At 48.9% G+C, this 27,938-nt stretch overlaps 8 protein-coding genes across 8 annotated transcripts; 3 read left to right on the forward strand and 5 right to left on the reverse strand.

The window, feature by feature from the left end:
• The first annotated feature begins 244 nt into the window (after positions 1-244).
• Positions 245-1,568, forward strand: FOBCDRAFT_40992 (cytochrome c/c1 heme-lyase). The gene is made up of 3 exons (XM_031186729.3): positions 245-474; positions 524-1,134; positions 1,187-1,568. The coding sequence occupies exons 1-3, from the start codon at positions 397-399 to the stop codon at positions 1,452-1,454; spliced, it is 957 nt and encodes a 318-aa protein (XP_031037864.1). The 5' UTR covers positions 245-396; the 3' UTR covers positions 1,455-1,568.
• A 78-nt stretch (positions 1,569-1,646) lies between these two features.
• On the reverse strand, positions 1,647-2,276 carry FOBCDRAFT_275478 (uncharacterized protein; the record flags this gene model as incomplete). Its single annotated transcript, XM_031186732.2, has 2 exons — positions 1,647-2,164; positions 2,222-2,276. The coding sequence occupies 2 exons, from the start codon at positions 2,274-2,276 to the stop codon at positions 1,647-1,649; spliced, it is 573 nt and encodes a 190-aa protein (XP_031037867.1).
• A 762-nt stretch (positions 2,277-3,038) lies between these two features.
• On the forward strand, positions 3,039-4,902 carry FOBCDRAFT_225737 (uncharacterized protein). Its single transcript, XM_031186728.3, has one exon. The coding sequence runs from the start codon at positions 3,199-3,201 to the stop codon at positions 4,852-4,854; it is 1,656 nt and encodes a 551-aa protein (XP_031037863.2). The 5' UTR covers positions 3,039-3,198; the 3' UTR covers positions 4,855-4,902.
• Positions 4,903-4,946: 44 nt separating this feature from the next.
• FOBCDRAFT_251271 (uncharacterized protein) lies at positions 4,947-7,516 on the reverse strand (the record flags this gene model as incomplete). The annotated part of the gene is made up of 2 exons (XM_059610942.1): positions 4,947-7,208; positions 7,254-7,516. The coding sequence occupies 2 exons, from the start codon at positions 7,514-7,516 to the stop codon at positions 5,069-5,071; spliced, it is 2,403 nt and encodes an 800-aa protein (XP_059465133.1). The 3' UTR covers positions 4,947-5,068.
• Positions 7,517-8,051: 535 nt separating this feature from the next.
• On the reverse strand, positions 8,052-12,704 carry FOBCDRAFT_225740 (ubiquitin carboxyl-terminal hydrolase-domain-containing protein). Its single transcript, XM_059609695.1, has 12 exons — positions 12,335-12,704; positions 12,078-12,185; positions 11,848-12,023; positions 11,671-11,797; positions 11,038-11,624; positions 10,568-10,987; positions 10,269-10,519; positions 10,085-10,224; positions 9,934-10,038; positions 9,483-9,882; positions 9,220-9,433; positions 8,052-9,173 (listed from the first exon to the last, which is right to left on the reverse strand). The coding sequence occupies exons 1-12, from the start codon at positions 12,353-12,355 to the stop codon at positions 8,309-8,311; spliced, it is 3,414 nt and encodes a 1,137-aa protein (XP_059465134.1). The 5' UTR covers positions 12,356-12,704; the 3' UTR covers positions 8,052-8,308.
• A 972-nt stretch (positions 12,705-13,676) lies between these two features.
• FOBCDRAFT_41015 (uncharacterized protein) lies at positions 13,677-14,867 on the reverse strand. The gene is made up of 2 exons (XM_031186724.3): positions 14,535-14,867; positions 13,677-14,478 (listed from the first exon to the last, which is right to left on the reverse strand). The coding sequence occupies exons 1-2, from the start codon at positions 14,676-14,678 to the stop codon at positions 13,792-13,794; spliced, it is 831 nt and encodes a 276-aa protein (XP_031037859.2). The 5' UTR covers positions 14,679-14,867; the 3' UTR covers positions 13,677-13,791.
• A 3,362-nt stretch (positions 14,868-18,229) lies between these two features.
• On the forward strand, positions 18,230-21,239 carry FOBCDRAFT_41042 (uncharacterized protein). Its single transcript, XM_059612188.1, has 4 exons — positions 18,230-19,133; positions 19,190-19,588; positions 19,642-20,171; positions 20,227-21,239. The coding sequence occupies exons 1-4, from the start codon at positions 18,406-18,408 to the stop codon at positions 20,817-20,819; spliced, it is 2,250 nt and encodes a 749-aa protein (XP_059465135.1). The 5' UTR covers positions 18,230-18,405; the 3' UTR covers positions 20,820-21,239.
• A 1,809-nt stretch (positions 21,240-23,048) lies between these two features.
• On the reverse strand, positions 23,049-24,902 carry FOBCDRAFT_202988 (uncharacterized protein; the record flags this gene model as incomplete). The annotated part of the gene is made up of 4 exons (XM_059609050.1): positions 23,049-23,218; positions 23,410-24,444; positions 24,524-24,778; positions 24,827-24,902. 4 exons carry the CDS (start codon positions 24,900-24,902, stop codon positions 23,049-23,051), a joined length of 1,536 nt encoding a protein of 511 aa, XP_059465136.1.
• Positions 24,903-27,938: the final 3,036 nt, after the last annotated feature.

Here is a 27,938-nt window from a genome sequence, read left to right on the forward strand (position 1 = left end):
CTAACCAGAAGATCAAGTACTAAGAGGTACCATAGATATTATGAGTTCAACACTCATGTCTCCGTCTAATTGTCACAGTTCTAGTCACAATGCTCATGATCTTGTCAATAGACTCCCTATGATTCGCTCAAACGCTGTAAATAGTTCTCGATTTCCACTGTAACCCACCTGGTCTTGGTGCGGTTTCCCCCGGTCTTCCCGCTCTGGGTTGGCCTTAAATTTTTGATGGGCGCATTACTTTAGTAGAGGCAACCGGAGGAAATTCTTGCTTCTAACCATCCAACTCTTTGTTCTTGTCATCATCACCAAACACAATTTTCGATTCTTTCAGCACTCAGGCCAACAACGCCGACTTACTTCACCGAACGCTACAATTCTAATATATAGTCATTCACAATGGGTTGGTTTTGGGCAGACACGCCTGTTCCTGCGGTTCCTGTCGGACACCCAGCTACTACCGACAAGGCTCCTCCAGTATGATCGCAATCCCATATATCTTCACCATATCGCTAACTCTCCCCAGCCTGGCTGCCCTATGCACCAAAAGTCTGCCGATGCCATGAACCCCGTGGCTAAGCCCAAGAAGCCTGTTGATCTTCCTCCCACCTCAGGATGCCCCGTTCCTCACGCCGCCCGAACCCAAGAGCAGCCCAAATCTTTGATCTCCCAGCTCAACCCTCTCAACTATATGTTCCCCGATCTATCGCAAAAACCTGCTCCTAATCAATCATTCGCTCTCCCAACAACCCGAGATGAGTCTACCATCCCCAAGGGCACTGGGGATGGCAACTGGGAGTACCCGTCTCCTCAGCAGATGTACAACGCGCTGCTGCGCAAGGGATATACCGATACCGATATCACCGCCGTCGAGGGCATGGTTTCGGTACACAACTTCTTGAATGAGGGCGCATGGCAGGAGATTCTTGGTTGGGAACAACGATTTGCGCGGGGACTTTACAAGGGATGGCAGATCTGCAAGAGGGGCGAAGGTCACGTTCAGGAAGAGCTTGATCGCCAAAGGGACGGTGTTGACACCGAGCCTAGTCTCGTTCGCTTCCAGGGTCGACCCAAGGAGTTGACTCCCAAGGCCACCATGATGCAGGTTCTGGGCTGGATTTACCCCTCAAAGTTTGGGTAAGTATTCGTGATTCTAATGTGCAAACGATCTGCGGCTAACACACTTTAGTACCGAGCCTCCCTTTGACCGGCACGACTGGTACGTTGCGCGAGAGATCAACGGCCAAAGGAAGGAGATTCGATACATCATCGACTATTACTCTGGCGAGCCCGATGCCCACGGTGACCCTGTCTTCTTCCTCGATGTGCGTCCTGCCGCTACGCCCTTGGGTGCCGCCGAGCGTATCATTCGCTGGAGTACCGATACTTGGTGGAAGGCCATCGGCGGCGACAGGCACGAGCAGGATCCCCAGCCTTGGTTCCGTGGCACTTCCTAAAATGATTTCTTTGGCGCTTGGGTCATGATGGAAGCAGGTGTTTTCTGAAAAGGTTCTGGCGTAATGCATTCTCCTCTCTAATTGTTATGATTGGATGTGTTTCTATAATGATGGCTGACTTGGAGTCACTTGTACGAGCTCGAAAACGGAGGAAATCGGAGCAATTCTGTATTATATACCATTCATTGGAACTTAGTTCAAGTTCACAGCCAATTCGTTCACTTGGTCTAGAAGAGCCTGATCCTCTCCAGCTGCATTCTTGAGCACCTTTTCCAGCTGGTGGTCAACGGTCTGGCCAGGGATGTCAGACACAGCACCCTGTGCCTGTTGGATACGAGCCATCTGGAACTGCAAGAAGAACTTGGGAACCTTGATCGCAAGATTTCCACCAGTCGATCTGATACCAGCTTCGGTTGCGAGGTAAACATTGAGCTCATTCTGAAACGTATCGAGGTTGTTGTTGGCCAGGGGTGATGTGGTTGCAAATTTGTCAAGAGCGAAAGCCAGAGGACTTTGGCCTGATTCGGCAAAGTTGATGGAAGAAAAGGTCACACCGCCAGAGCTTACATCTGGGACACCATCGATGGTTGTTTTCGAATTGTCGCAGGTGATGACCGAGGCCAGATTCGTGGCCTGTGTCGAAACTTCATCGGGGAGAGCTTCGGAACCAGTCACAAAGCAAGGATTTTGTCTCTTAGGAAGATGAGGCGCTTATATATGTTAGTAGGTATATTCATTAAGGGCTGTGGGCGAGAAAGGATGCATACCTGCGAGGGCGCTTCCAGCCAGTGTGATGAGGATGGGAAGAATAGGGAAGTGCATTTTGTATGAGTGAGTGACCGAGGAATAGGAAGAGAGATAAAACAAGTATTATTATAAACAAGAATCCGCCAGGGATTTACGAATTGAAGGCAAACAAGTTGAGAAGTGATGAGTTTGTTTAGAATCTGGTTGTTTAGATAGATAGGATCTACATGCCTTTTATACGTTGAGGGTATATGTGACTTCGTTAAGCATAAGCATAGAGTTGAATCGAGCATGATACCGAAACCCAGACCTGAAGATGCCTCCATGTCGAATATCTCGACTCAGTATAACCCCAAAAGACGAAGCTCGCTGTGACACTGTTCGTCCCAGCAGCATAGGCCAAGGGTTTCAAGGATCCCTGGTCTGTCACAATAAGACCCGGGAACTATCAACCCCAAAGTCTAGAACTGCAACGATGATGTGTAGAGTTACATCAATGCAGATCCGGTTTCCTATTTCAGACTGTCTCCGATAAATGTGCATAATTTAATCTGGCAGATACTTCTTTGGCTCAAATATCTGCGACAAAGGAGTTGAGATGTGAGCGGCAAGTGAGACATCATTTAGTCAGCTTGTCTACCAAGTTTCAGGCTTGTCCTCGTGAGACGAGACTCTTCTTAGTTAAATCTCAAACCTGGACCGTTTTTCTTTACCAATTTCAAAGAATTGTTTCTCATTTCCCGTGTTTGTTTGTTTTATCTAATTCTCTGAGCATCCATACTATACTCACTTACTATCAAGGCTTCCCGGATCAAAGTCGCTCCATTCGACCAATCAGAAGTTGCGAATCTTCCTCCAAGGGTCCTTGGAACTTTTTTCCCCCAAATTGGAATCGCAAAAGTAAAAGCTCGTCCCTTTTCATTGAAAGCGACATACTCATTTCAACGACGCTTTTGGCGTCGCATAAACTCCTCACGACAGCGCCATTCGCTTCGAAATGTCTGCTGAAGCCACGTCTGCTTCAAGCGACTACATAAGGCTTCATATAAGCCCTCTCGATCCCGAGCTTCTCAAGATCGTTATTCCAGCTTCTGCAGCCCCCAAGGCGCGCAACATTTCATATCACACGCTCGAGACGTTTCCCGAACGACGCTACGGCTTTGTCGAACTACCAACCATGGAGGCTGACAAGATAAAAAAGAAGCTCAATGGCGCTGTGTTGAAGGGCAACAAAATACGGATCGAAAAGGCCAGACCAGAACAGAGAGTTGAACCTACCGGTGAAGCTGATCAGGAGGAAGAGGAGAAGTCCAGGAAGAAAAAGAAGAAGTCAAAGGAATCCAAAGAGGAATCGAGAAAACGAAAGCGTGATCCCGAGGTTGTCGGGGGCGTCGTTCTGACAGACCGCAAAGTCAAGAGAGGGTGGACAGAACCCGCCGATCAGAGAAGAAAGAAGAGCAAGCAGGACAAAGAAAAGGAAAAGGATGGCAAACACACCGAGAAGAAGAAGCGCCTAAAATCAAAGTATACAGACGGAGATGAGTGTCTGCTCAAGACCAAGGTTCCCCCTAATGTCATCTCCAATCTCCCTGAGGATGATCAACCCCGAAAGCGCAAGAAGAAGGGCAAGTCGCGCGAAGTCATTGTTCACGAATTCGAGAAGACTACAAAATTCCCGAGCTTCTTGAAGACCTCGGCCAACGGGGATGAAGCTAACACAGCCACCGAATTTATTGAGGGTAAAGGCTGGGTCGATGAGAATGGCAATGTAGTCGAGACTGTCAAGGAGAAGAAGATTCCCGAACCTATACCCAGGAAGAAGAAAGTCAAGAAGGCGACACCTCCTGTCGAGGAGTCAGATGACGATACCAGTAGCAGTGGTACTAGCAGTAGCGGCTCATCTGATGAGGAGAGTGAGGATGAGATGGAAGTTGATGCTCAAGTCGAAGAGAAGAAAGAACAGACAGACACAACCAAGGAAACTCCTCAGCCAGACGATGAGTCCTCCGACTCTGAAGCCGACTCGCCCGAACCACCCCAACAAGCAACACCCCTCGCAGCCATCAAAGCCGACGAAACAAGACCCATGTCCTCAAGTTCTTCCCGCAGCCTCACCATCAAGATACCCCCTCCTGGAACACCCTCTACAAAAGTTCACCCCCTTGAGGCGCTCTTTAAGCGTAACAAACCCGACGAGGTCGCCACAGAGACTCCCGCCAAGAAGGAAGCCGAGCCCTTCAGCTTCTTTGGAGGTATTGACAACGACGATATCGAAGACGAGGAGGACCAGGACCCCGCAAACTTGACCATCGCAACTCCCGCGCCCATGACGCCCTTCTCTCGCCAGGATTTCGAATGGCGCAACGTTAGAAGTGCTGCGCCCACGCCCGACACCGCGCATCCCTCACGAATGCGCAACTTCTGGCCCGAGGATGAGGAAGACGGCGACGAAGATCTCGACATGGCAGAGCATGGCTTCGACGAGGATGGAGACGAGAAAGATGTTTCTGCTCCGCAAAGCTCAAGCGACTTTCAGGCTTGGTTCTGGGATAACAGACGGGATCTCAACAGATCGTGGATGAAGCGCCGCAAGACTGCTGCCAAGGAGAAGCGACATAGAGAGAACAAAGCGAGGGCTAATAAGGCGGCATAGGCTCATAGTATATGGATAATAGACATTAATTGCATGTGATGTGACACACTCATTGGTTTCTCATGATGCACTCAAGCATACTACTTCAACGTCCTTGTGCCAAACAAAACTTGAATGCCTTCTCAGAGTATCATTAGGTTCGATTCTTCCTATGAAATGATTTATCTAGGTACGTATGTCTTGTCGCCCCCCTTGACTTCTCATTAGTTGCCGCTTATTTGGGTGAAATCTCGCGAGATGACAAATCATTCACACATTCGTGAGGTTGATTGTCTTCGGAGCATGTCCCCTCTCTGGGATGTGGAACGTTGAGCTTGCTCCCCGTCATGGCTTCATATATCCCTTCATCATCGGGCTTGGGTGGTTCAGGGGTGAGTTCCCTGACAATGCTGTCCCTGGAGCGCAAGAAGCCGCCCGGCGATATATCATTCTCGGCTGTTCTGGTCGGAGCTCCTCCCGTCGGCTTCCGAAAATGATTCTTGTGAAAGAGCTTGTGGCCTCCTTGTTTGATTTTGTCCATCAGACTTTGCCGTGAACCATTTTGAGTATCGATTATCTCCTCCTCAATGCCAGCGACCTGGGTACTTCGACGTCGTCGGGTATCAGCGTCGAGTGAGGCACTTAGCTTTCTTTCCGCCGCAAGAGGAGTTGGTAGGTGTCTCCCCGCCGCCGTCAGTTTGGTTGGGTGCGCTCTGAATGGGTTCGCAGCGAACAAGGAGTTGTTATATGAGTATACATTTGAGGGCTCTGCAGAAGAACTTGATGCGGCCAACTCGTCGAGACCGCAGTGGGCATCGACGCCGTCTTGGTACAGCGTGGACGGAGTATGCTTTTTCGACTGGTCACTCTCAGTTTGCAAGGTGAGGTCAGTGGTGCAGTCACGGGAAAAGAGTCTGGGGAAAGACGTGATGACGGTTCCATCGCTGACTCTCAGCTGTTGCTTGAAACTCTTATTGCACATGATGTCGGCCAGTATCTCAGCTGTGCTTTTTGGGGTGGCATAATGTCGTAGAACAGACTCGTCTTTGGTCAGCCTCTGGTAGCTCTGTCGACGATGATCTGGGCACGAACGTGAGCCCCCATGTGTGGGTGAGCAGCAGTCCGAAACGGTTCGATAATGTGTTCTTGTACTCGAATCATAACTTGCTGGATATGCCCGAGACCACGTAATCTCAGCAATACTTCGACGTGTCACAACAGTTGTCGTTGCTTCCGAAGCCCCGCCGCGCGTTTTGGTATGAACTTGCATGTCAGTTGCGTTGATGTTTGTGTAAGATGTGCTAGGCAGATTAATGGTGGTCGCAGGGTCGATCGCCACTGGGGCGGGAACCAGAATAGCATTTGAGTTCTCGTCGAGTCGCGGTAACGGTCGACTTTCAGATGACCCTGTTGTCGTAGGTGTTCTCTTGGGCAATTCAATGTAACCATTCTTCAGTGTTTCGTCCAAGACGATACTGACGACATCTCGGATGTCCTTGTCACCAATAAGGTAAAGCCCCTTGGCCTCTGGGACTTGCTGGCCTTTGCCATTTATGACATGCAGATGCTCTCTTAAGTGCCTGATCTTTTGAAGGCGGTCACTCACTTTTCTAGCGATGCTTTGGGTAGCTTCTTCGCCGGCATACAATAGATCGCCTACTTCTGTCTCTGCTTCACTGGAAGCTGAACTCTCGGTGTCGATAATCACTGCAGGAACTTGGGATAGATCTAGCCTCCAAAGCGTTTCGTGGCTTCCATGCCTCAGTACGCCCTGGTCCTTGTCTGGAGCTTCGAGGTAATAGGCGCGCACCCCTGGCTCCCGTGCCGAGGATTTGAAAGACACCTTTTCAATTTTGAATCCATCATTTTCTTCGGTATCTTTATACATGTAGCATGCTGAGCCATTTGATCGTGGGTCGAAGATGTAATAGGCCCGGTGTTCGTCCTCAAAAGCTGCTTCGTGAGCATTGGTGTTGATGGAGTTAGTATCTAAGTCAGCTAGCCGTGGCGTATCACTGCCATGTGTAGCAACTTGAGATCCATCATTGGTGTTTTGCAGCCGATCATAGACCGCTCCAAGGTCGTTGAGTCTTACATCAGGTATAGATCGTAGGCGGCTTCGAGTCAGGGGTTGTGGTGCTTGGTCTGGGGCTGACAACTTGAACGAATTTATCTCCAAGGAGCGTCCAGTGGGCGTAGTCTCTCCTGAGCTGTTATATCGGTCCTCGTTCGGGTCTCTATTTAGTGCGTGAACCCTGTTGGCGATATTCTTGAGTCTCTGAATAGTCTCGTCTTGAAAATGGTCATTCGCGGAAACAAAATCGTTCGAGGGTTGAGATATTTGTGATGATCGTATGTTCTTGATCGCGAACACTCTTGAGGGCTTGGGGTAGTGTTTAGCGTCGTCATTCTTCTAAAACATCGCTTTTCCATCACCATGACTCATAAGGGTCGAGTGAGGTGCATTGCTTGGGCCTGCTTCTGCTTCTTCCTTGTCGTGACAAGTTGTGCCATCAGTCTCAGTATCGCAGGTTCCGAGCTCATGAAGAGTCTTGCTTTTGGTGGAACTTTCATCGTCAGCGGCCGCAGAGAAAAGAACGGCTTCAGGTTGAGTGTCAGAGGGAGTGAAGATTCTTGACATCCGAGGGAGACATCGAGCGTCATTGTCGTCGTATCCCTCCATTTTGCTGTAGTACGATTGCCGTCTAGAATATTTCAGACAAACCATGTGGAGAGTTAGTATACATGTAGGTGATGAAATAACTTGAAGCTGCTAGAGCATGAGAGAGGGCGAGTAAAGAAGAATCATCCGGATGATGACTTTGAGGTGGTTGAAGAGGCTGAGAGTGGAACAAGAGAGTTTCGACGAGCTCAGACTCTTTATGAGAAGAAGATACGAAGCGGGGAACACTCTTTCCCTTTCCTGCTGGTCTCTTTCCATTTGGCATGAAGGAAGTTGATTGCCCTTAACATCTGACGCTACCTACCTTACCTAAGCTACTAAGGGTGCCAGAATTAGCTGCTCTAAGTACCTATCTACTGAAATATACTAAACTTACCTAAGTATTTTCGTCGCTTGAGATAGAGATCCTAAGCTTTCTTGTCTGCCCCCGTCACCCGCGTAGGTAGGTATCTTGGGAAAGAAGCAAGGGTTCGGCGTATTAAGATCTAGTTTTGATGCCAGTGTCGATCACCGGTTAACCAAGAACACAATGAGATTCATCAATGATAGTAAATTTTTTAAGTACGCTACTAGGTTTCTGGGCGTTTAAGCGCCACTGTATGCTTGAGGTCAACTCTCCCACATAAAATTTGACTCTATGCTCGAACGCTGATCGAATCTCCATCTCATCAATGGTGAACTTGCTGCTGCCTTTCCCTCCAATGCTCGTCCACCTCTTCGAGCTCACAAATCTATCAATAGCTCTTCTTCTTCCTCTTCTGGATCCTGATTGGAATTTCCACCTTCCGATTCCTATGGTAATGGTGATCCCTTTCCTGGTGTCCAACTAGAGCCACCTCCAAATGCAGATCCAGGTGTTTGTGCCAGAATGTTGTTACTTCTGACAGGTGTTACCGGCCCTGTTGAGCCATCGACTGGCAAGGGGGGAGGCGTGTCCGTCCTTGGAATATGCTGGCCGTCCTTGCGAGGCGGTTTAAAGTTAACCTCTCGACCAGCTCGATAAATATCTTGCAGCATCGTCTCCAAGATTCCGGCATCCTGGAACTCGAGATACTTCTTATACAACTTGAGTGCTGTCCGTGAATCTTCGATCGAATCGTGGGTCTCCATTTGAATATCTTCCTTCAGGAGATACCACGCCAGAAAAGCCAGCGATAGCCTTCTTAACCGAGTTTGGAGGAAGAACAGGTCAATCGTGTCGATGACCTGCGATTTAGGAATGTGTATGTTGATAACTCGGAAGTCTTGTTTTAGTCCGTGACCAAGGAACTTGCATCCTAGGTTAAGAAGAATCCACATCTTCTTGTATGCCATCTTCAATGACAGGAGACTATGTTTCGAAACTCTAGGATCCAAGTCTTGTTCAGTGATTCCCGAATACGATGTCAAATAGTCGACGATCGGTTCCTTGATGTCAATGTAATCATCGATGAAGGGTGTCCCTTCGTTTTCCCCCTGACCACGGACAACTGATGCACGAGCAAGTGCGTACACTATCGGCCGTATGGTTTCTCGCTCACCATCAGAGTTCATTTCAATTTCAGGTTGTCGCACAGCAACGAACTCAGTGTCCAGTGCAATGATGGTATCAGGGCCAGGGGCTTCGGTTTCAGGGTTGAGCAATTGATAGGTCTTTGTTGATGGATCGGCGTTTGGACTGAAGAACGTTAGCAACATAAGGTTTATAGCGGGCTGGGGCATACTTGAAGTCTTGGTAAAGTATGGAAGTATCGATATTGTTCTTCCATTCAGTATCGATCTTGTTGTTCTCATCCTTTATCTGGTATGCGATTACAGAAGGGACCTTCCAAGATGTGTTGAAAGCGAGTGCCTCTTCCGTGCTGACCGACCTTACCAAGAAGTCATTGAAAAGATGCCATCGACTCTCTCCAGGTGCTTCTGGTTCTGCATGTGCCACTAACCCTTTGGTCAGCGGTGGGGGGGCGATGAGGTGCAAGAGACTTACCATTGACCATCGAGACAAGGTGTGACTTTTGCGTTTGTCCACTCTCAATGTTGATGGCCATACCTGTCAACGAATACACTGTGATGTTGTGGATGCCCCTCTGGAGATGAAGTTTCAGGTCTTCGCCTTCGTAACAGAAAAACTGCCCTTGCTCTACTATGATTCCAATCTCCTCGGGAAGCCAGCCTGGTGTTGACCAAAGCATTCGTTGATCCTGGTTTGTGATGGCAGTGTTTAGCATGAGTACAGCCGGTATACTGTGAATGCTCTTTCTCGTCGCTATGGTCTGGTACCGCTGGCATCGACTACACCATCCTTTAGACGTCGTTTCTCTTTCAACACTATTTTTGAGAACTTGAGAAAAGCTGATGCGCGGTAACTTGGCATTTCGACTGCCAGCCTTTTGACAGTGAATAAGTTTTTCCTCATACAGATTGAGCATCGAACTTACAGGGGATGGATAAAGCAGATCATTGACATATGTTGATCCCGGTCGAGTATATTCGCTCCTACAGTTTATGCATCTGATTGAGGTCGTTGCAGAAGTGGCCAGTACCTAGACGATTCAGTATATATCATCTAATTTCAGTCAATCAACCAACCTGGTCCATGGCAGTCGATGATGGGTTGATAGTCCTATAATCATGCACGATTTTATCCAGGAGAAAGCGAGTGAGTCCTTGGAGCATAACGTTAAGAGATGATCCATGAGGATCCTCCTCGAGTAGACCAAGAGGACCGGCTGGGCCAGTTAGTAATGATTGAGATCAGCGTCACTCGACATACCTTGAGGATGACTGCTTAGGGTTTTCAGTAAATTTGTTGCTTGGCATATCGAGCCTTCAGCCTTTTGAAGCATATCAAACAAGAATCCAAGCTCACACAGCAGGCATATCTCGCTCACGCAAGAGGTAGCAGCATGCTGAAGAGCAAGATTTCGAATGACAGGGGTGAAGTGCATGATTTGTAAAAGTGAATTAGCATATGAATTCGAGATATGAGTCTCGAGCCCAGAGTATCGCGTGTTGTTGTAAAAACTATTCCTGATCAGTGACCTTGCATTGCGAAAATGGGAGAATACCAACCCAAAGTCAAAGTCGTCCACGCCGAATTTGCTGTATTTGATCTCAACAGTTCTATACATGACTGGAACGTCAGACTTCTTGCTTTCAAGTCCCATATCAGTAAGAGAGCTGATCAGCTCGTCAGCCTTCTTATCAGAGGCAGCGGCGTTACTAGTAGCAAGCTCGCGAGCTTTTTCACTTAGGAATTTGGGGGCCTTGAGCCCAGAGCTTCCTGATTTGTTCACGTTTCGAGTGTTCTCAGCCTGATTTCTTCGCAAGCCCCGAGTATTACGACCGTACATCCCAAACTCAGTCGGTTTGAGCCCTGTCAGGAACTGTGGATCAAACTTAACAGGAGGTGCTCCAACATCGCAGGGAATGTCTGGCCAAGCGGATGCCAGAACATCTCGATAATGCGGCAATCCGATCATGTTCAGGGGCCTATAGTGATCAGTAAATGAACAAATGTTCAACTTGGTATCTCAACTTACGTATCTGGGCCCCAATCAATATTGGGTAGGGGCTCTTCAGGAGTTGCGAATTCGATTGGAGTTGGTAAGTCCACGAAATGGAGTTTTGTTGGGGATCCCCAGAGGTGGATAGAGCAATCAGCATCTGTGAGGGCAATTGCCTCACCGGAGGGTGCAATCTCAAACATGCTCAAGTAGGAAGTAACATTAGCCAACCGTACGTCGCTCGTGTTGGGATTCATTAAGTCAACAACATGCATTTGCCCACTTTGTGAGACAACGATGCTAGTGGTCAACATCCTTGGATGCATGCGCACGTAGGCAGCGCCAGCTGGGAAAGGGATAGGGGGCATCGATGACATCTTCTTTATATCGAAGACGTTGAGGAAGGGGTCAAGCATATAATTCTGGCCCTGCCTTAAGGAGTATCCGCAAGTAACGATGAAGTCATGCTGAGCGTCCATGTCATTGATCAAAGCAGAGTGTGCATTCCAAGACTTGACGACAGCAAAAGTGACAGGATCTAGTAAGTTGATGGAGCCGGTCTGAGTTGCGGCGCATATATAACGCCCACGTCTCATTATCGTGTACTGATGTTCGGTAGGCACCTAGCGGAAGTTAGTATAGCTTTATTACCGAGAAAGCGATCCTGACTTGTTTGACAACATCACCCTTAATGAGGTCAATGACAAGCATCGTGTCTTGCATTCCTGCAGCGATAATCTCTGCTGTTCCCTTAGACGTAAAGCTCATACATCGTAAATCTTTCATATCATCATGTCTGACAAAGATCAGCATCAGTCGACCTCCTATGCAGTTGAATCATCCTACCTGATATGCCATATAGGCAGTCCTCTCCGAATAGCCATATGCACATCTTTGGCACCCAGGGAAACAATGCCTTTCTCATTAACGAGTATTTGACGAATCGGACCATCAGAGGATGCATGGGCTTTGAAAGACGTATATCGCTGCAGTTCGGTCCCATAGAAGGAAGTAACTCGACCCTGAAACACTAATCAGCACCAGTCCAGCTTCGGCGTCTCACCCCTTCGACGTACGTATTCGTTACCTGTCCAAAGCAGTTCCTGAGAGTTATCGAAGGTCATAGTCGCAACCGGAGTGGGCATCGCGTGCACGCCCGGAGGCGGGAACGGAATCCGGGTGACCTGTAGAAGAACTGTATTAGCATAAGCTTGACACCTCATTCACGACTGGATATGATGCTTTTCAAGTTCATACAAGACAGGCACCATTTCTTTCTACACTTGAAATACATGAAAAGTCTAAATTACGACAATAACATCGCGAAACATACCTCAACCCAATCGCCGTCCATCGTGAAAGAATATGGGCATTATCTGTAGGCGCATAGCTTATATGAAGAGCGCGAGCCAGTGCGCCAGCCTCTGAGAGGACTGGGCAGAATCAAAGAAACGAAAATGGTAGTACAAAACACAAAAGTCAATAAAGCTTGCCCGCTCAATATTCAGACATTGGATTCTTTGATAGAAGTAAATGCCGGTGACGGAAGTGGGATATCAGCTCCCAAGCTTGGAGGGGCAGCAAGCTCCCATTAGCCGGCGTTCATCCGGCGCGCGAAGTTGACGCGGTTGAACTCCAAATTCGAGAAAGGTAAAGGTCTTCATAAGTATCTTTCCGTCACAGGACATCATGCAAAGTCAACAATCCATCTTCTTAAGTTGAGAAGGTAGTGAATACCTGCATAGTTGCCTGTGGAGGTGCGATGCTTGTACGGTGCTGAGATGGCCATACGAACTGAGCAAGACCAACTCTCGTTCAACCCAGTTCGATATAGCTGCGAATTGAACAAGTTTCTCACACCATGTCCCAAAATTCGATTACCTTGGGTAACTGAAAAGAGTGCATTCACTTGCTTGGCTTGACAAATGGTCAGGTGTTTATATATTTCACTCGCAGACAAACCACGAACCATCTAGACTGGCCAATGTTGCTGTTGAGAGCAATTGGTATTGTTCACGAATTAATCTATTCCTCCCATATGCAGTCTATCTTGCCCTCTATATCTTGAACCTGTTCTATACCTATTCGCTAAACGCCGTAAAAAAGGACTAGCATGAGTCAAGTGCCCAAGCATAAAAACGCGGCTCGTTGCCCAGCCGCTAAATATCATCGTGTATCATTAATCAATAACCGTGCCTAATGATCTCCTAAGCAGACCAATCCCTTCACAGAGTGGTTTTGACTGCTGAGTAAGTCATTGACTGGGGTTTGTGGTTCCATATAATAAAGCCGTCAGCTTGTGTCACGAAATCATGACGCAAAAGCTGTCCTCGAGTCCTAGGAATCACGGGAGAGCATCCATAGATCGAGAATCCCTGTAGCACAAAAGACGTTTCCGCAATAGGGGACTGTCGAGTCCGGTCAGTGAGAGGTTGGGCGACCCCTTTCTCAACCAAGATAGGTTTGATCGGCGGCACCTTCGTGGTTCGCTTGTTGTAAATCGCCGAGTCTAAATAAGTGCAGACGAGCCAAAAAGTACACAATATTTGATGCCTCGTCATTTCGTGGTCTTGGTCGTGGATCCGGCCGGGAATACTAAACGCGAAGGCGCTAGTATGAGTCGATATGCGGACCAACCCAAAGTAGAAAAGCTGCTTGGGAGAATGTCAGCTTCACAATAGGGTCGAAGTCGCCGGATAAGAGGAGAAATGAGGCGGGACCGGGGTCATAATACGATCGCCGCTCATTCCGGTTAAGTTGTTATGATGCGAATCGCATTGGAGCAATTTCTCATGAAACTTGGTAGACGGTGAAATTGACGGGGAATGCGTGGTTGCTAAATCCAGGGACTTTGGAGACAGGTTCTCCAGTAGGTTCGACCTGTACCTGCCATCGCGTCTTGGTGAGGGCTCCAACTTCATCCCATAGACGCTGGAAACTCGCTTGGTCGTGTAGATAAGCTGATCGCGTGCTAGTCGAAGACGGCCCTGGATGGTTCGTGCCGACCTGGCGACCATATATCAATGCATTTTTGGTGCCGGGCTTAAGGAATTCGACAACGCGCTTGCCAATGTAAAGTTGTTGAACCCAGTTGAAGAGGTGGAAAAAGCTGCCGGCATGAACCATCGTGATCTTGCCGCGCAAAGAAGCCATTTCCTTGTCGGCAGGATCAAGCATATCGCCAGCAACAAATGCTGCGTCGAGTGAGTGTCTGTCCTGGAACAAATCGTAGCCAATATCGATGAACTTGGACTGTAGGTCGGTACCAATGAGTTGAGAGCCGTCAACTCCATCTGCACGAAACTGTCGAATTACTTGTCCAACCCCACATCCCAGATCAAGAAGGACATCTCTAGAGCCGGCGACGTTAAGGCGGAAGAGAGCTTGTTGGTAGCGAGGATCTTTGGGATCCGGGATGTATAGAAATTTCCATCGCCCAACGCAAGGGTACTGTGAGATACACCAGGCCTTCTCTCGCTGAATGCAGAAGGTCATATCAGCTCGGGTGCTAGTGTTCGGGGACATGTACTTACGACACGGCGTATGTGGCCATCTAAATCGTTATAAGGAATCTTGCTGTAGACCTCAAGAAGATGTCGAGCTGGGCCGATGTCTTTAGGGGGGTCTTCAAGATAGGTCCAATCCCGCACCTTCATAACATCCATGCTTAGCAACATGTTGAACTGAGTGAGGTTGGTGTCAACAATCGTGCGACCCGACTTAAAAAGTGACAAGGTAGATCAGTTGCTGTGGGACGACGAAAAAGGTTTATTGTCTGCGTCATTGAAAGTATAATGCCGCTGTGTAAGCTCCAGTTGAAAGTGTGTTGTTGCTGAAGAATGAAAAGTGAAGTGGGAAAGAAAGAGAGAAGAACCCGAAACCCTACGGCAAGAGACAGGCAGCCGGTGATGCCATTTCAAGGAAACAAGGGCGTTTCAACAAAAACAAAAAAAGGGAGAGACGGGATACTCGGAGATCAAAAATTGGCTGAGACAAGAGAAAAGAAAATGAAAGCGAGCGAGCGAGTGGATGCTACAGTAGAGAGTAACGCGCGGGTTACGAAATAAACTTAGTAGGAAACCTTAGAAGCAAAGGAGGTAAGTCAAAGCAGGCCAGGGTAGGGACTTTTGCGGTTGTCATATCGCCGAATCAACTAACAAGCTTGCCTTGCATTTGCATGCATGCACGCATGCACTGCTCATGAGACGAGCGAGCGAGCGAGACAAGGTTCAAGGATAAAATCCATACATACTACGTAGTATGTACGTGTGTCTACCTCCAGTTGCCGCCCTAGGGAGCTAGGTTAGTAGGGTAATTAACTCAGGGATCCATAACATCAGCGCGGGTATAAGGAGAATTGTTAGGGTCGTTTCAACAAATTTAATAAGCATAGAGCAATTGGGGGACATGGCTTTGTCCAAGATCAAGCTAATCGAGAGAAAGTCCGAGTAAGAAAGACGAGATGCAGGGCTCTAGAACCTCCTTAACTCGCTTTAGCTACGGCCAATGATGCACAAGGGCCGCTCCTTGAGGTCAAGACTTGAGAGGTTCTGGAATCGTCAACGAAATTGGTCCATCCAATCCAATCAATCAGCCCAAGCATTAATCCCACGACTGCCGCTCCGGCTGCAACCACACTCTGTTTTCAGGGCTGTTATAGCGCTCCTTGGCCCACTAGGAGTTCCCGGAACTCCTCTAAATACCCACTGTCCTAATGGATCCCTGGGCTTGTTCGAAAAGTCTCCATGTTTTGAACGCCTCCGGCCTCTCACTCGGGACAACTCTTGTCACTGAGTCGAGATGTTTTGTTAAAATATCAATTGCTCGTGTAAGTGGATTTCGGAGACTTTATTCAGCTGCATCGAAGTGAAAGGCCGCGGTTCAACTTGTAGTTGCCTCAACCCCCTAGACCCCCAAAGTGCAAAGGCAAAAGTGCGGGCTGTTATTTACCAGTCACTTATCAATCGTCGAGGCAACAAAAGCAAGCAGTTTCGTTCCATCACTTCGTCACCAACACGCCACTCATTATATAATTTTCTTCGATTGATGTTTTGTCTGTGAGTTATCAGATAGCTTTTCTTGTCTCATTAGCTGCGTCTGAAGTAAAGACCAACAGAACAAAACATATGGAAGCTCGTTTAACCAACCGCTGATGATCCTTGATTGTTCTTCACAATCAAGCGGGGACCTCATTCTAGGGATGACAAGGGCATTGACTTACCCGCTAGCCTCCGCCGCGGAAAACAACGCCGAGAATGCGGCTGCCAGGGGTTATTGAGACAACGTCTCAAAAGTCTCAACGTCCCGTCCAGCCGTGGTGTCGACAGGGCCTGTAGCTAGCATCCTGATACACCAGAGGGCAGATCCGAAAGCTTAACAGCTTTGATTGTATCAGAGATGGCTTCCAATCCATGTGCCAGTATATGATATGGACGGGTAGCATTGCCTTGGTGAAGTAACCCTAATAGTTTGAGGTTTTTCAGGCACCTCTCCCCAGAGTCCCAGACCCAAGTTGGGGGAAATTCCGGCGCTTGTTCAGGTCAGTCTAGAAACCTTGATGAACATGATTACCAATTCCCTTGTACAGGTGAATTCTTGTCTGGGCAATGAACATTGAACAAGACGGCCTTTCAAATCCCAATATAAGTTCGTTGTGTGAGCCTTTTGAGATGACAACTGACTGCAATTCAATTTGCGCTCATCCAGGACTCTTCTTGTTAACTTAGAATCCTCATTCTCTCCTTCCTAGTTGCCATCGATAACACTATCACATAGATCACTTATAGTCAATACTTTCATTCTGTCCGGTTACATCGAGTGTTAAGCCTAGCGTCGGAAACATTGAAAGACCGAGTCTTGTTAGGAAGCTCTGAGCACGAGATAGCATCAACGATGAATTGACAAAAATGTTACTGCAACCCAACTACCTCTTCACCAATGTAACTTATAGGTGACCTGTTGTAACCTCCACTCCCACCGCGTAACTAATCTTTAACTTAAGCTTTAAGCTCGAACTACAACACACCATCCCGCTGCTATTTCCATCTTCAATTCGTCCCTTAATGAAGATCTTGCGGCTACACAACATATGCGGAAACATTTCCAGGCGCGCTAACGAGAGATAGGCAGGTTGTTGTTCACCAGCCCCTGGTCTTCAGGTGCCAAGGACTCTCACGTCACAATGTGTCTTGGGTATTGGATCGCTTCAAGATTATATAGTTGTGCCTTCTGACTTGTCTCCGCATGTTGGCCGGCCTAGACAACTTCGAGTTTTAGGAAACCCCTCGGTAGAGACTAAGCTTGGAAGAGACTCGGTATAATATAAGTATCATTCTTCACTGTTCCCCATTAGGATGCATTTAGTGCATGGCACGGACTTTATTCCACCCCATTCAAGCTACTCAGTATTACAGCTTCCTTTAAACTCGATCGTGGCTTGTCATAAGCCCCTCAGTATACAGATAGTTTCAGGAACCCGAGGGTTCGTAAATCAATGTATCCCAGGAAAGTAATGAGCCGCTTCTACATGTTGTCTGTGAGGGGTGCATGTTCCTGACGGCGGTTCTTATGATTGAGTTACTGTTCAGAGCAGCAAGACTGTAACTGCGCGTATGCCTGTGTTGACCATCTAATTAACTGCCAATAGAATGATGGCTTGTATTGGGTTGATCTGTGAATATACACGAGCTGATAAATTAAAGCGGTCGAGAGAGACTTGACTGACATACACCGTGGAAACTTCAATTCGCCTTTTTGCTCTATCAAGCTGATAGAATGATGATGACTGTCTCATTGATTACATAGTGGTTGTCAGTCCGAGATACCAAGCTCCAGGGTAGCTGACTAAGCGAGCACAAGTTCAGGCCGAGCATTTCCCGCCAGACTCCGAAAAATTCTTCCTTCTCCGTGATCTTGTCAAAAACACCCACACAAGGGCAGCCCATCCCCAAGTCATCGGGGCCGAGTTCTTCCTCTTCCGTCGAGGCGTCGTCGTCGTATCGCATTTATCCAGCTCCGAGATTCCAGAACAAGAGTCGTGTAAGTCGCCATGACCAAGATATAGCTTTCCTAATCAACAGCACGAACACAATCATGTCATCGCGTCTGCCTACAAAATCACTTTCCGTGACATCCCTCGCTTGATTCACGATCGTGTGCACTTGGTCAACATCGCGTCGAAGTATTGCTAACAATGGCTTCGTCCAGTGATATCGTCGCGCGTCACGCAGGGCTTAATTTGGTGGAACGCCGTCATATCGCGTCTCATTATTGGAACAATTGAAGCATTACGCCCATCAATACTCATCTCCGCATATTTGTGTGTTGATTGACGATCGTCCTCGCTCGTAAGATACCTCGAGAGCCAACCGACTGTACCATCTGCATGTCAAGCCAGCGGTAGCCATGAGTACAAAGCTAGAAAACGAGGCAGAGGATGCCAATATCTCATATCCTTCGCCCGGCGCCGAGGCGATGGAAGCTGGCCCTTTTTACAACACCAGTGGCCGAGACGTCCCTCAAGACCACCAAGAGCACGAGCATCATGAGCATCATGAGCATCATGAGCCCCATCACGAGCCTCACCATGAACAGCCAGACCATCATGCGCCGGGACAAGTACAACATGTACAAGTTCCAGAGCACAATCAGAATGATCTGCAACCTCCAGAACCGGAAACCCCTCAGCAGCACGTTCCTCGTCCTGCCAATCTGGAAGAACTTCAGCTGGCAGCCCAGTTGGGCCAGGGCCTAGCTGGAGCGCCCATGATGTCAACCACAGACCCCAACATGAACGTCGAAGACCCCAACCTGCGAAGCATCATGCCTCACCCCGACCCCGATCAGCAGCAGACACCGTCATATGTTCACGACACCCCGACGAGCGACCAAATGGTATCGCACGCCATGTCTGTTCCTGTTGGGCCACCCATGGGCCCCCAATACCCTATCGACAACAGCATCCCACCCAGAAAACGATCAAAGGTGTCAAGGGCATGCGACGAGTGTCGGAGGAAGAAAATTAAGTGTGACGCCCAGTCAGATACTGGGGACGCTCCCTGTTCTAGTTGTGCTAGGTCATCCATTAGATGCCTCTTCAGCCGCGTACCGCAGAAAAGAGGCCCAAGTAAAGGGTATGATTTGGTTACTTGCAGTTACGCATCGAAAGATAAACTGACAGCCTCGACAGATATATCAAAGAACTTGCAGATCGCATCCATAGCATCGAAAACAAGCTTGAGTCCGACGGAGGCCTGAGTCAAGACGACATTGACAGACTCTTTTCCACAGATCGACCTCGGCAAAGCCAAGGCGAGGACGCCGCTCGAAAACGACCCTTCTCCAGTATCTCGACAAACGATTTTGTTACACCCTCGCGACAAATGCCATGGGGCTCGGACCACAGGATGCAGGCCTCGCCAGGGACTTCTGAAGCATATTCAGCTTACAGCAACAACAACTCGTTGGCACCCCAAGCTACACCCATTAGGCCAGACAGTACGCCCTCTAAACCTCCCGTGGCTGCCATGGACGTATCAATGCCCGATGCTCATGAGACCGTTGACATCGACGAAAGCATGCTACAGAGGTTAGTGATCCGTCGCCGAACCCCCTTCCTGCAACTAACATGTCGCTATTCAGTTATTTGTCAACTGTTGGCCCTGTGTATCCGATATTGCCAAGCACAAAGAGTCGAATGCAGGCGTTACTCTCGCAGTGCCCGACATCCGTCCAGAATGCATTTGCCAATGCTCTTCCCGCTGTCGTAGGATCCGGTGGTGACACAAAGCTAGCTAGCTTGCTACTTATGGAACGCGAGAGCGATGAAACCCATGCCACACAAGCCACCTATATTGTGCATGCCCAAACGCTATTGCTGCTTATTATTGATGCAGACTGGCGTTCATCACCAACTTTGCCGTACTTGCTTTCTCGTGCGGTTGGATTGGCCAATTCGATTAACCTATGGCGATACACCCCCGTCGAGTTGGTTTTGGAGTCCGATTCAGACTCAGATGACCAGCTATCAGTGCGGATATGGTGGTCATTGATCCTGATGGACCGTTGGCATGCTGTCGGCAAAGGAAAACCACCAATGATACCGGACAATAGTACAGTCGCTCCTCCTGGCCTGGAGAAGATCCTGGGAGATGTGTGCTTTTACCTTGCTCGTAAGTGATAATTAGTTCATTCTAGGTAATTTTTGATCGCTGACCAGGATTCTAGGACTTTCGAAGCTGCTCAACTGTCTGTGGCAAGCTATCTTCACATTGCAGCTGGGAATGTCCACAACTGAGGAGATAGTGGCACGCATACTCGCAGATTATGTTGAGAACTACCGAGAAGATCTTCCGGCGCATGTCTTGGCTACGTCGCATCCCGTGGTGCATCTAGCATACTGGCACTGTAAGCTCATGGTTGTGCTTTTGACACCAGGCGCCACGCCGACCGAAACGTTATGGCCTACCAAAGAAGTGATCCACCTTCTCTTCGCAAACGAGCACCTACGCAGTCCACTCGTCAATCACTTTGTGTCTCTTATCACGATGTCTCTGGCGAAGCTTGTTAAGATCGACAAGTCGCGAGAAGAAGCCACACAGTTGATCAAGGACATTGTGGAAAAGCCCAACGAAATGTGGAATGGTGTTCGCGACAAACTTTCGGAATTCTTGCGTCCAACATCATCAGTGGAAGCGGCAGCAAGCCAAGGCCTTCAACACCTGGCAGACCTTGCCACAGCACATGAGGGCATCGCACCGGGAGGTGATGATATCTCATTTGGGCCATCGTTGGCATCAGGATATTTGGATATGGCATAGGGCATCATTGAAAAAACACAACAAGACCTGTACACACACGTGTGAAGAGACGATGACCATTGTTAGGCGATGGGACTTGTATGATTATTATTCCCCTTTTTGGTATTTGTTAAACTGGGGTAACGGAAAATGCGGAACGATGACGGTAGATGATAGTGCCAAGCTTGTGACATGAACGATGGCGTTTGGTTTTGTTGAGATACTATTTTGATAGTTATCAACTTTGATATTCGTAATCCCATAACTGTCCTATTACAAAGCTGCACAGCCGAAGTTCTACTCTGCGTGCAGTAGCGGTTTCAAAACAGAGTTTTTCCCACGCTGTCATAACCTTGTCTGGTCAATCATAGCTCGAGCTGTTATATAGCGTCGAGGGAGACAAAGTCAAAATCTTGCATATTCTAGCCGTACCTGATCGACACTGTCTCTTCCCTCTCCGAGTACCGGACCAAGCTAAAAAAAAATCCGACGGTTCGGGAAACGAGTAATGGGAGAATTGAGTTTACGTAAATGGGTCTTTATCAAATTAGAAGCTTCTCCCACTCGACTACCGGTAGACTAGTCGTTAGTTAGGGTTAACATGACTTGGTTGTGAAGCTGTCGGTCAGTACTCCTTAGTTGAAGACGAAGGTTTCTACTGTTTGGTTAGTCAGTTAGTAACAAGGTACGTGGAGACTATGGCTCCGCTTAGCTTAACTGTGCAAACGACAAAGAGGCTGGACTGAAATCCTTGAGGCTATGCTTTGCTTGCTAAGTTGTTAGTTACTTGGCTTGTGTGGTTGGCTGTCGTGGCCGAGACATGCGACACATGTTTTGTGTACCATACCTGACTGCCATTTTCAGAAGCAGTATAGAAACCTTCTTTGCTTGATATGAAGTACGTACATGCGCTGTACGCCCCCCCTCCAAATGCAACTTGGACTGCAGGCCAGGAAGAAAAAGACCAGGCCAGGCCCTGCATCACTGAGCTGATGCTTCTGTGCCGGCCCGGACCCGGTATGGACCGTTAGATGCATGTACAACACAGAACCAGAGCACGTAAAAAGCAGGGTGCATCTGTCTGTTCTGTTTGTATGCATCTCCGAGCTCGAGAAAGGCAAGTAGCGTACATGTAGATGTGCTAAAGAATCCTTCATGTGTGTGGGGTCTTTGGTGACATCTTTCATGACAGTTTCCAGCCTCTGGACTATTTTCAAGGAGACCTCGGATGATCGACATTGTCTGGAAACAATCAGGAACATCAGCAGAGCTTGTACGTAAAGCAAGACACATCGAATGTAGATGGATGATGATGTCCTGGCCCAAGTGCCACGTCTTCCTTTATCCCTGTTGACCCCGGCTTGGGGATCCCTGGAATCATGGGGAGGAAAAGAAATGACGGGGAAATAGAGTGCCCATCTGTGGCGGCGCGGGCGCGGGCCTATAGGACATCAACAATATGAAAGAAACGCTGGCTGTTTCTGAAATCAGGCCTAGAGACCTGCCATTGTTGTTGGTCGAGCACCGCTCGCATTGGACCCCTAGACAGCAGAAGGCATCCTTTTGGATATCCCATGCACCACGCAACTTGGCTGGTCGAACCACTTCGTCTCCGGGCGTCCGACGACGGGCTGCAATGGGATCCGTGTGATGTTATCTTGGAGCAATGACAAGTGATACCGCCGACGTTCGAAGCAAGCTGATGTTAGTGATCCTCAATCCAAGTCGACACAATCACCCAACGGATGTAAATATGTATGATGGAACGGTATTTGGTGGTGTTGGCTCATGGACCTCGACTCGGTTGGTCTTGGTCCTCAGTCATAAAAGTCTATTGCGTTAAATCAAGTCTTGCTGAATACTCTTCGTCGTACCCAGTTTGAGGCCAGAAGCAGAAACATCGAACCAGAAATAACAAAGAACGATGATGAACAATTGAGTCAACAGACGCAATAACTGCTTGACAGACGATTCTAGAATATGCAATCTCCTTCCTCCTTGCATCACTCAGCTTGTAAATTCCCCGTGCAGATAAAATCGAGCGCAACTCGACGGACCACAAGTGCAACTTGGTCTTCTTCTCTCCGCCTGACTGCCATAGTCAGTCTGCCATTGCTTTCAAACTGGATTTTGTCTGTCTTGATCACATTTCTTTTCGCAAGCTAAATCATCCAAACAAATTGCGCTGCTCGTCTCTTCTTTGTCCTTGCTCTGCTTCTTGTATAATTCAGAAAGCCATCTGCGCCTGCTCTATCCTTTCCATTCCTCCCAGCTGATTGTAGGAAAACTCATGCTCGTCAATACTCCCAAACTGTCTACTTCATGGATGAGAATGTTGTCTGTCGTAATCATCACCGCAAGAAACCCAAGCATCATGCAGATGCGATTGGTTTGCGGGTGGTTGTGAGCGTAGATTCGCTCTGTATAAAACGTATATGTGTTGGCGCTCTTCACGCGAAGTGAGTAAAAGAAGCCATGCCTCTCATGGCCTCAACTCCTATGGTATTTTTCAACGCCTGCCGGTGCGTCACCCTAAAGACTTGAAATAAAAAAAACCGAATGGGTATTGTGTACGCCAAAATATTCGAAACCTCGATAATTTCTCACATACCCCAGAAGCTAGGCACTGAAGCAGGGCCGAGAGGGTCGGGGCTTTCGTCCATCGTAGTGATGCCCTCGTTATAATTGGGCATCCAGAAAGCAGGGTCGTCCTCAACCATGGATAGACCCGCCCCCGCCATAGGGCCACTGTCTGCTCCCTTGTAGAAGCTGTCGTAGTCGATGGTAGTGAGGTCGGTCGAGTTGGCCATCACGTTACCGTTCTGTCGGATGAAGCTATCGGCACGGCTGAATCCTTCCAGGCCGTCATAGTCGCCGTCTCCTCCAGGAAGAAAATCTTCCACTTCGGAAACCTCGCCCGAGGTCGATGTAGTGTTGGCCAGGTGAGGAAGATGCTCTGAACCGCTACCGAAGTCGAAGAGACCATTGAAGCTCTGAGTACCGGCCTGGCTATAACTGGAAGGCGTAAAACTCTCACCCTTCATCTCTGAAAGATCATAGTGGCTCCAGTCGACTGAAGCAGCACTGAGACCAGCGCTGTACATGGGCGCATCTGTCTCTGAATTGAAACCAGATCCAAACAGGTCAAACGTACTGTTAGCCATATAAGGAGGGTACTCAATGCCTGAAAGATCCAGAGGAGGCAGGTTGCCATTGAGGTTCTGGAAGCTGCTCGCACCGCTCATCAGGGGCGATGCGGTTTCTGATTTGACCCTACGCTCTCGGTTGGTAGCAGCGCGTGCTCGGCTACTGGGAGGTTCCCGTGTGCTCTTCTGCAGCATACTGTCGGCGCCCAAGCTGCCAGTGCTGTGAGCCGAGTTCACCCTGTTAAGCTGATATGGGCCACATTTTTGCGAGACCCGGTTGCTTCGGTGAGCAGGCTTGTGGTTGCCGTGCTGATCGAAGGTCAGGACACCGTCTGAGTGGACCGTGTTGGCTCGTCGTCGTCGACCCGGAGGCTTCGGACGACCACTAATGCTCAGGGTCAAAGACTCGCGCTCCGAGTCAGATTCAGGAACGGTGTCAAGAGCAGGCTCGTTCTTGTGGGAGCAGCTGCAATGGCCACCATGGTTACAGCAACATGTCTCTGCGAAAGTTTTAGAAAATGCGAATTGTGTCGAGCGTCCCGAGGTCTGTAACACCTCGAGAAACCAGAGGAAGCTCACCAGTGTGACCCTCAACGGCTGGCTGCAAGTGGGCACATTTACTTGTCTTCTCGCCGCAGTCGCACTTGACGTGAGCAGAGCGCGACTTGCGCATGGCGCGACAGTGAGCGCATTGGGAAACTGGTCGACCCTTCTTGTTGATATGCTGAAGTGGGCGGTCTATCGAAGGATTGTGGTCAGTAACAGGGAACAGAGCTAAGCTTGGAGACATGTCCATGGACGAGTACTGGAAGTGCATCCAGCCAGGTGTTATGACTGGGACCGATAATCCATAACATGCTTCAGTCTTGAGTCTCGACTTACCAGAATGTTGGCAATTGCTCACGCGGTGGCCGCGGACGCAAGCCTCGCAAGCATACTTTTCTCCATCAATTATCATTTTGGCGGGTGCAGACTGGCTCAAGGTGCAGTCGGCTCGAGGTTAAACGGCGAACTAGGGAATTGTGAAAGCAGTCGTTTCTTGACGAAAGCCAGATATGTAGGATCCAAGGTGACCAAGTTCGAGTCGAGTATGCTCGGTCCGGTCTAGGTGGAGGGAGGATATGGTGGGTTTCTATCGACACCGATGTCCAAGGCTTGTGTGTAAGTGTCCCGCAAAAGCGCTCCCGCGCTAATAGAGGAAGTGGATTGAGGTTGGGGAAACTGGGTCGAGAAAGCTTTGTTAAACCGGACAGTTGAGTTTCAGTAACATATCGCAGCGGAGCTTAGGCAGAGCTGGAAGAGGCTGAAAAATGAATCCGGACAAGGAACGTGGGAGCAGAAGACTATAATAAAAGTTTTCGAGGGCAAGTTGAACAAAACCAATTGATGAGAGAGAGGAACGGAGTGGAGATACACCGGCCAGTGGGTGGGTAATTTTCCCTTGGGGTGTCTTGGGGTCTTCTCTGGAACTGTATGGTACAGTAGGTTCCTAGACCTAGCTTGTGGCCGGGTTGGATCGCTCGCTACTGTAACCCGGCCCTGGGGGTGCGATGCAGATTGTAGTGGTGGGTGTAGAGGGTAGTAGAGAGGGAGTGCGCCGCAGGAATACCTGAAATGGATGGGCGGACGAGGTCGGCGGCAGGACCGGGGTTTCTTCTGGTGCACACTGCAGACTGCACAGCACAAGCGGGTTTGGCGCCTTCAGCTACAGAGCCAGAGCCAGCTAAGACAACGACATCGACGACCAAGGTCAAGCCAAGCCGTCCTGCTGGAGACGTTGTGGGTGGAGATGTCGGCCCGGATGGTCGGAGCGTTCTCGTTCTGCGTTGTTCGTTGCTCGTCGGACCTGGTACTGTAGCTTTGGTGACGTCGGCGGCCGACACCAATTGGTGAACGGAGAGCAGAGAACGGAGAACACACCGCACAACTAAGCGTGCTCCCTGAGGAACACACTGAAAGACGCTGTGCAAATGCAAAGTTGGGAAACAGAGGAAAGAAGCAAAAGTGAAAGACACGGGAGAGATTCGAGGAAGAGGGGCCTCTTTTATGACAGACATTGCATAGAACAGGAGATAATGACGAACTGCAGCGCAAAACCCCCAGAGCTCAGAGTCCAAAGGCCAGAGCCCAAAGCAGCAGCGTTGAGGCGTGGTGGGCAGCATAACATCCATTACAATGTGATGTGTCTGTGAATAGCAACATGGCAGGCCAGCCGTGACCCTTGGTCCCTTGGCCCATCATGATCCCTTGATCATCAAGTTGCCCTGTACCGAATCGATTCCCGCACAAGTCAAATCGAATTCTTGCTTTCTCGCTGGTTAATTCCGCCAGCGTGCCCGCTCAAACTGGACATTTTTTTTTTGCCTACAGCCCCTAGGGTCCATGTTCTCAATATCCTTGCCTTGCCTCGAATAGCAAGGCGAGGCGTGGAGGTCGCGGACACGGGCGCGATCGAGGATACTCGGCTGTACAGTGTGGGACGATGGCGCAAGCAACAAGGTGACCGGGCTGGGGCACCAGGGTGGAAAGCATGGGCTGGGATGGGGGACAAGGGTTCTGGAGCGACCATGACGAGCTTGAGAGCACAGAGAAGACATTGTCAGTGGTCATCCTCCGTTGTGGTCCGTGGCATGGGATGGGCCATTGCTGAAGACGTGGGATTGAGACCGAGTTCGGGATAGCGTCCTCTAGTTGTTTCTTGAGGGAAGGGTTCAGCCATAAACGAGCCTGTGATGTCGACTCGCTGAGCATACGTTTGTGTGTGTGATTGGGGGCAACGGGAGAAATGTTACCGAACATACTGCCGTTGCGTTTGCGTTGCTTCTAGATCGACATTTCTCAGCCGTGTTTATTAAGGACGAGATTTGATACGCTCGCATAGGCTCTCAAACTTATTAGCCATTTAGTTGTCATCATGAATGAATCAACTGTCGAGTGAGAGCTTGGGGGATTTGTGGAGCTCATGGCCCGTGGGATGGTGATTTATCCATGAATGTTATAGCGGATGGATCACGATTGAATGGGGGAAGTAGTGCAAGATTGGTGCGAGACAGATTACAGTGGAGAGATGCGGAGTGTACAAAGTGAGAAGGAGAAAGGGAAAGGGAAAGAGGAGCCGCATGCATTGGCATTAGACATGGATTCGTACCTTAGTTCACATGTGTCCTCAGAAAGATAATCATGTAATTACAATGCAATTTCTACATCACCTTCCTGTTTGTTGGCAATTCAGAGCAGAGCATAGCAGAGCATAGCAGAGCAATTCAGCATTGGGAACTAGGTAAATAGACGATGGGAAGGGGTTGCTGTTTTCGGGATTGCCTACCGTAAAAGAGTGTCTGCGGGTAAATTAGGTTGACTGGCATAACGGGACGGAGGGACGATCAGAATATATCCATGCTTAACTTTATGGGAGAATCCGGACTCAGCAGAGACGCTGACTGGTTTGAACTGACATCCTAATCCCAGTGTTCAGGGTCAAAACAGCCACAGTTTCTGGTCTTGCACCTAATCCTTCGTGTTGCAGCCGCTCCGCGTCTCGAGTCAAGAAGAGAATAGTGCAACAGAGACAGGGCCACCGGGCGATACGTACTGTACATACAGATGATATTATTAGGGATGACAATCGACTGTATGAAATTCAACACGACAGTAACATTATCGTGTCCTCATCAAATCCACTTCCGCTGTGACTTGGGCTTGAAATCTGACGCCTAGATGGCGCCTCATGCAGCCGGGCATCGGCTCTGTCGCAACTTGGGAACCTCTGGTGCAGGTATTGTCGCGTGCAGACAATGCCCTGCCCTGTACCTGATGTGACGGTACACTGACATATCTCAGAGGCTCGTCTAGTGGCCGTTTGGCTGGGGTTATCAGACTGGGGGCAGGGCAAGATTCGACATTCGTCAACGAGGATCACGGCACAACAAGTTCAAGAATGCTGTGCAGCCATTGGCTGTACAGAAGCTTAAACGGGTACGATCAAACCAGGTTA

This window comes from Fusarium oxysporum, chromosome VI, assembly GCF_013085055.1.
Source record: "Fusarium oxysporum Fo47 chromosome VI, complete sequence".
NCBI lineage: Eukaryota > Fungi > Ascomycota > Sordariomycetes > Hypocreales > Nectriaceae > Fusarium > Fusarium oxysporum.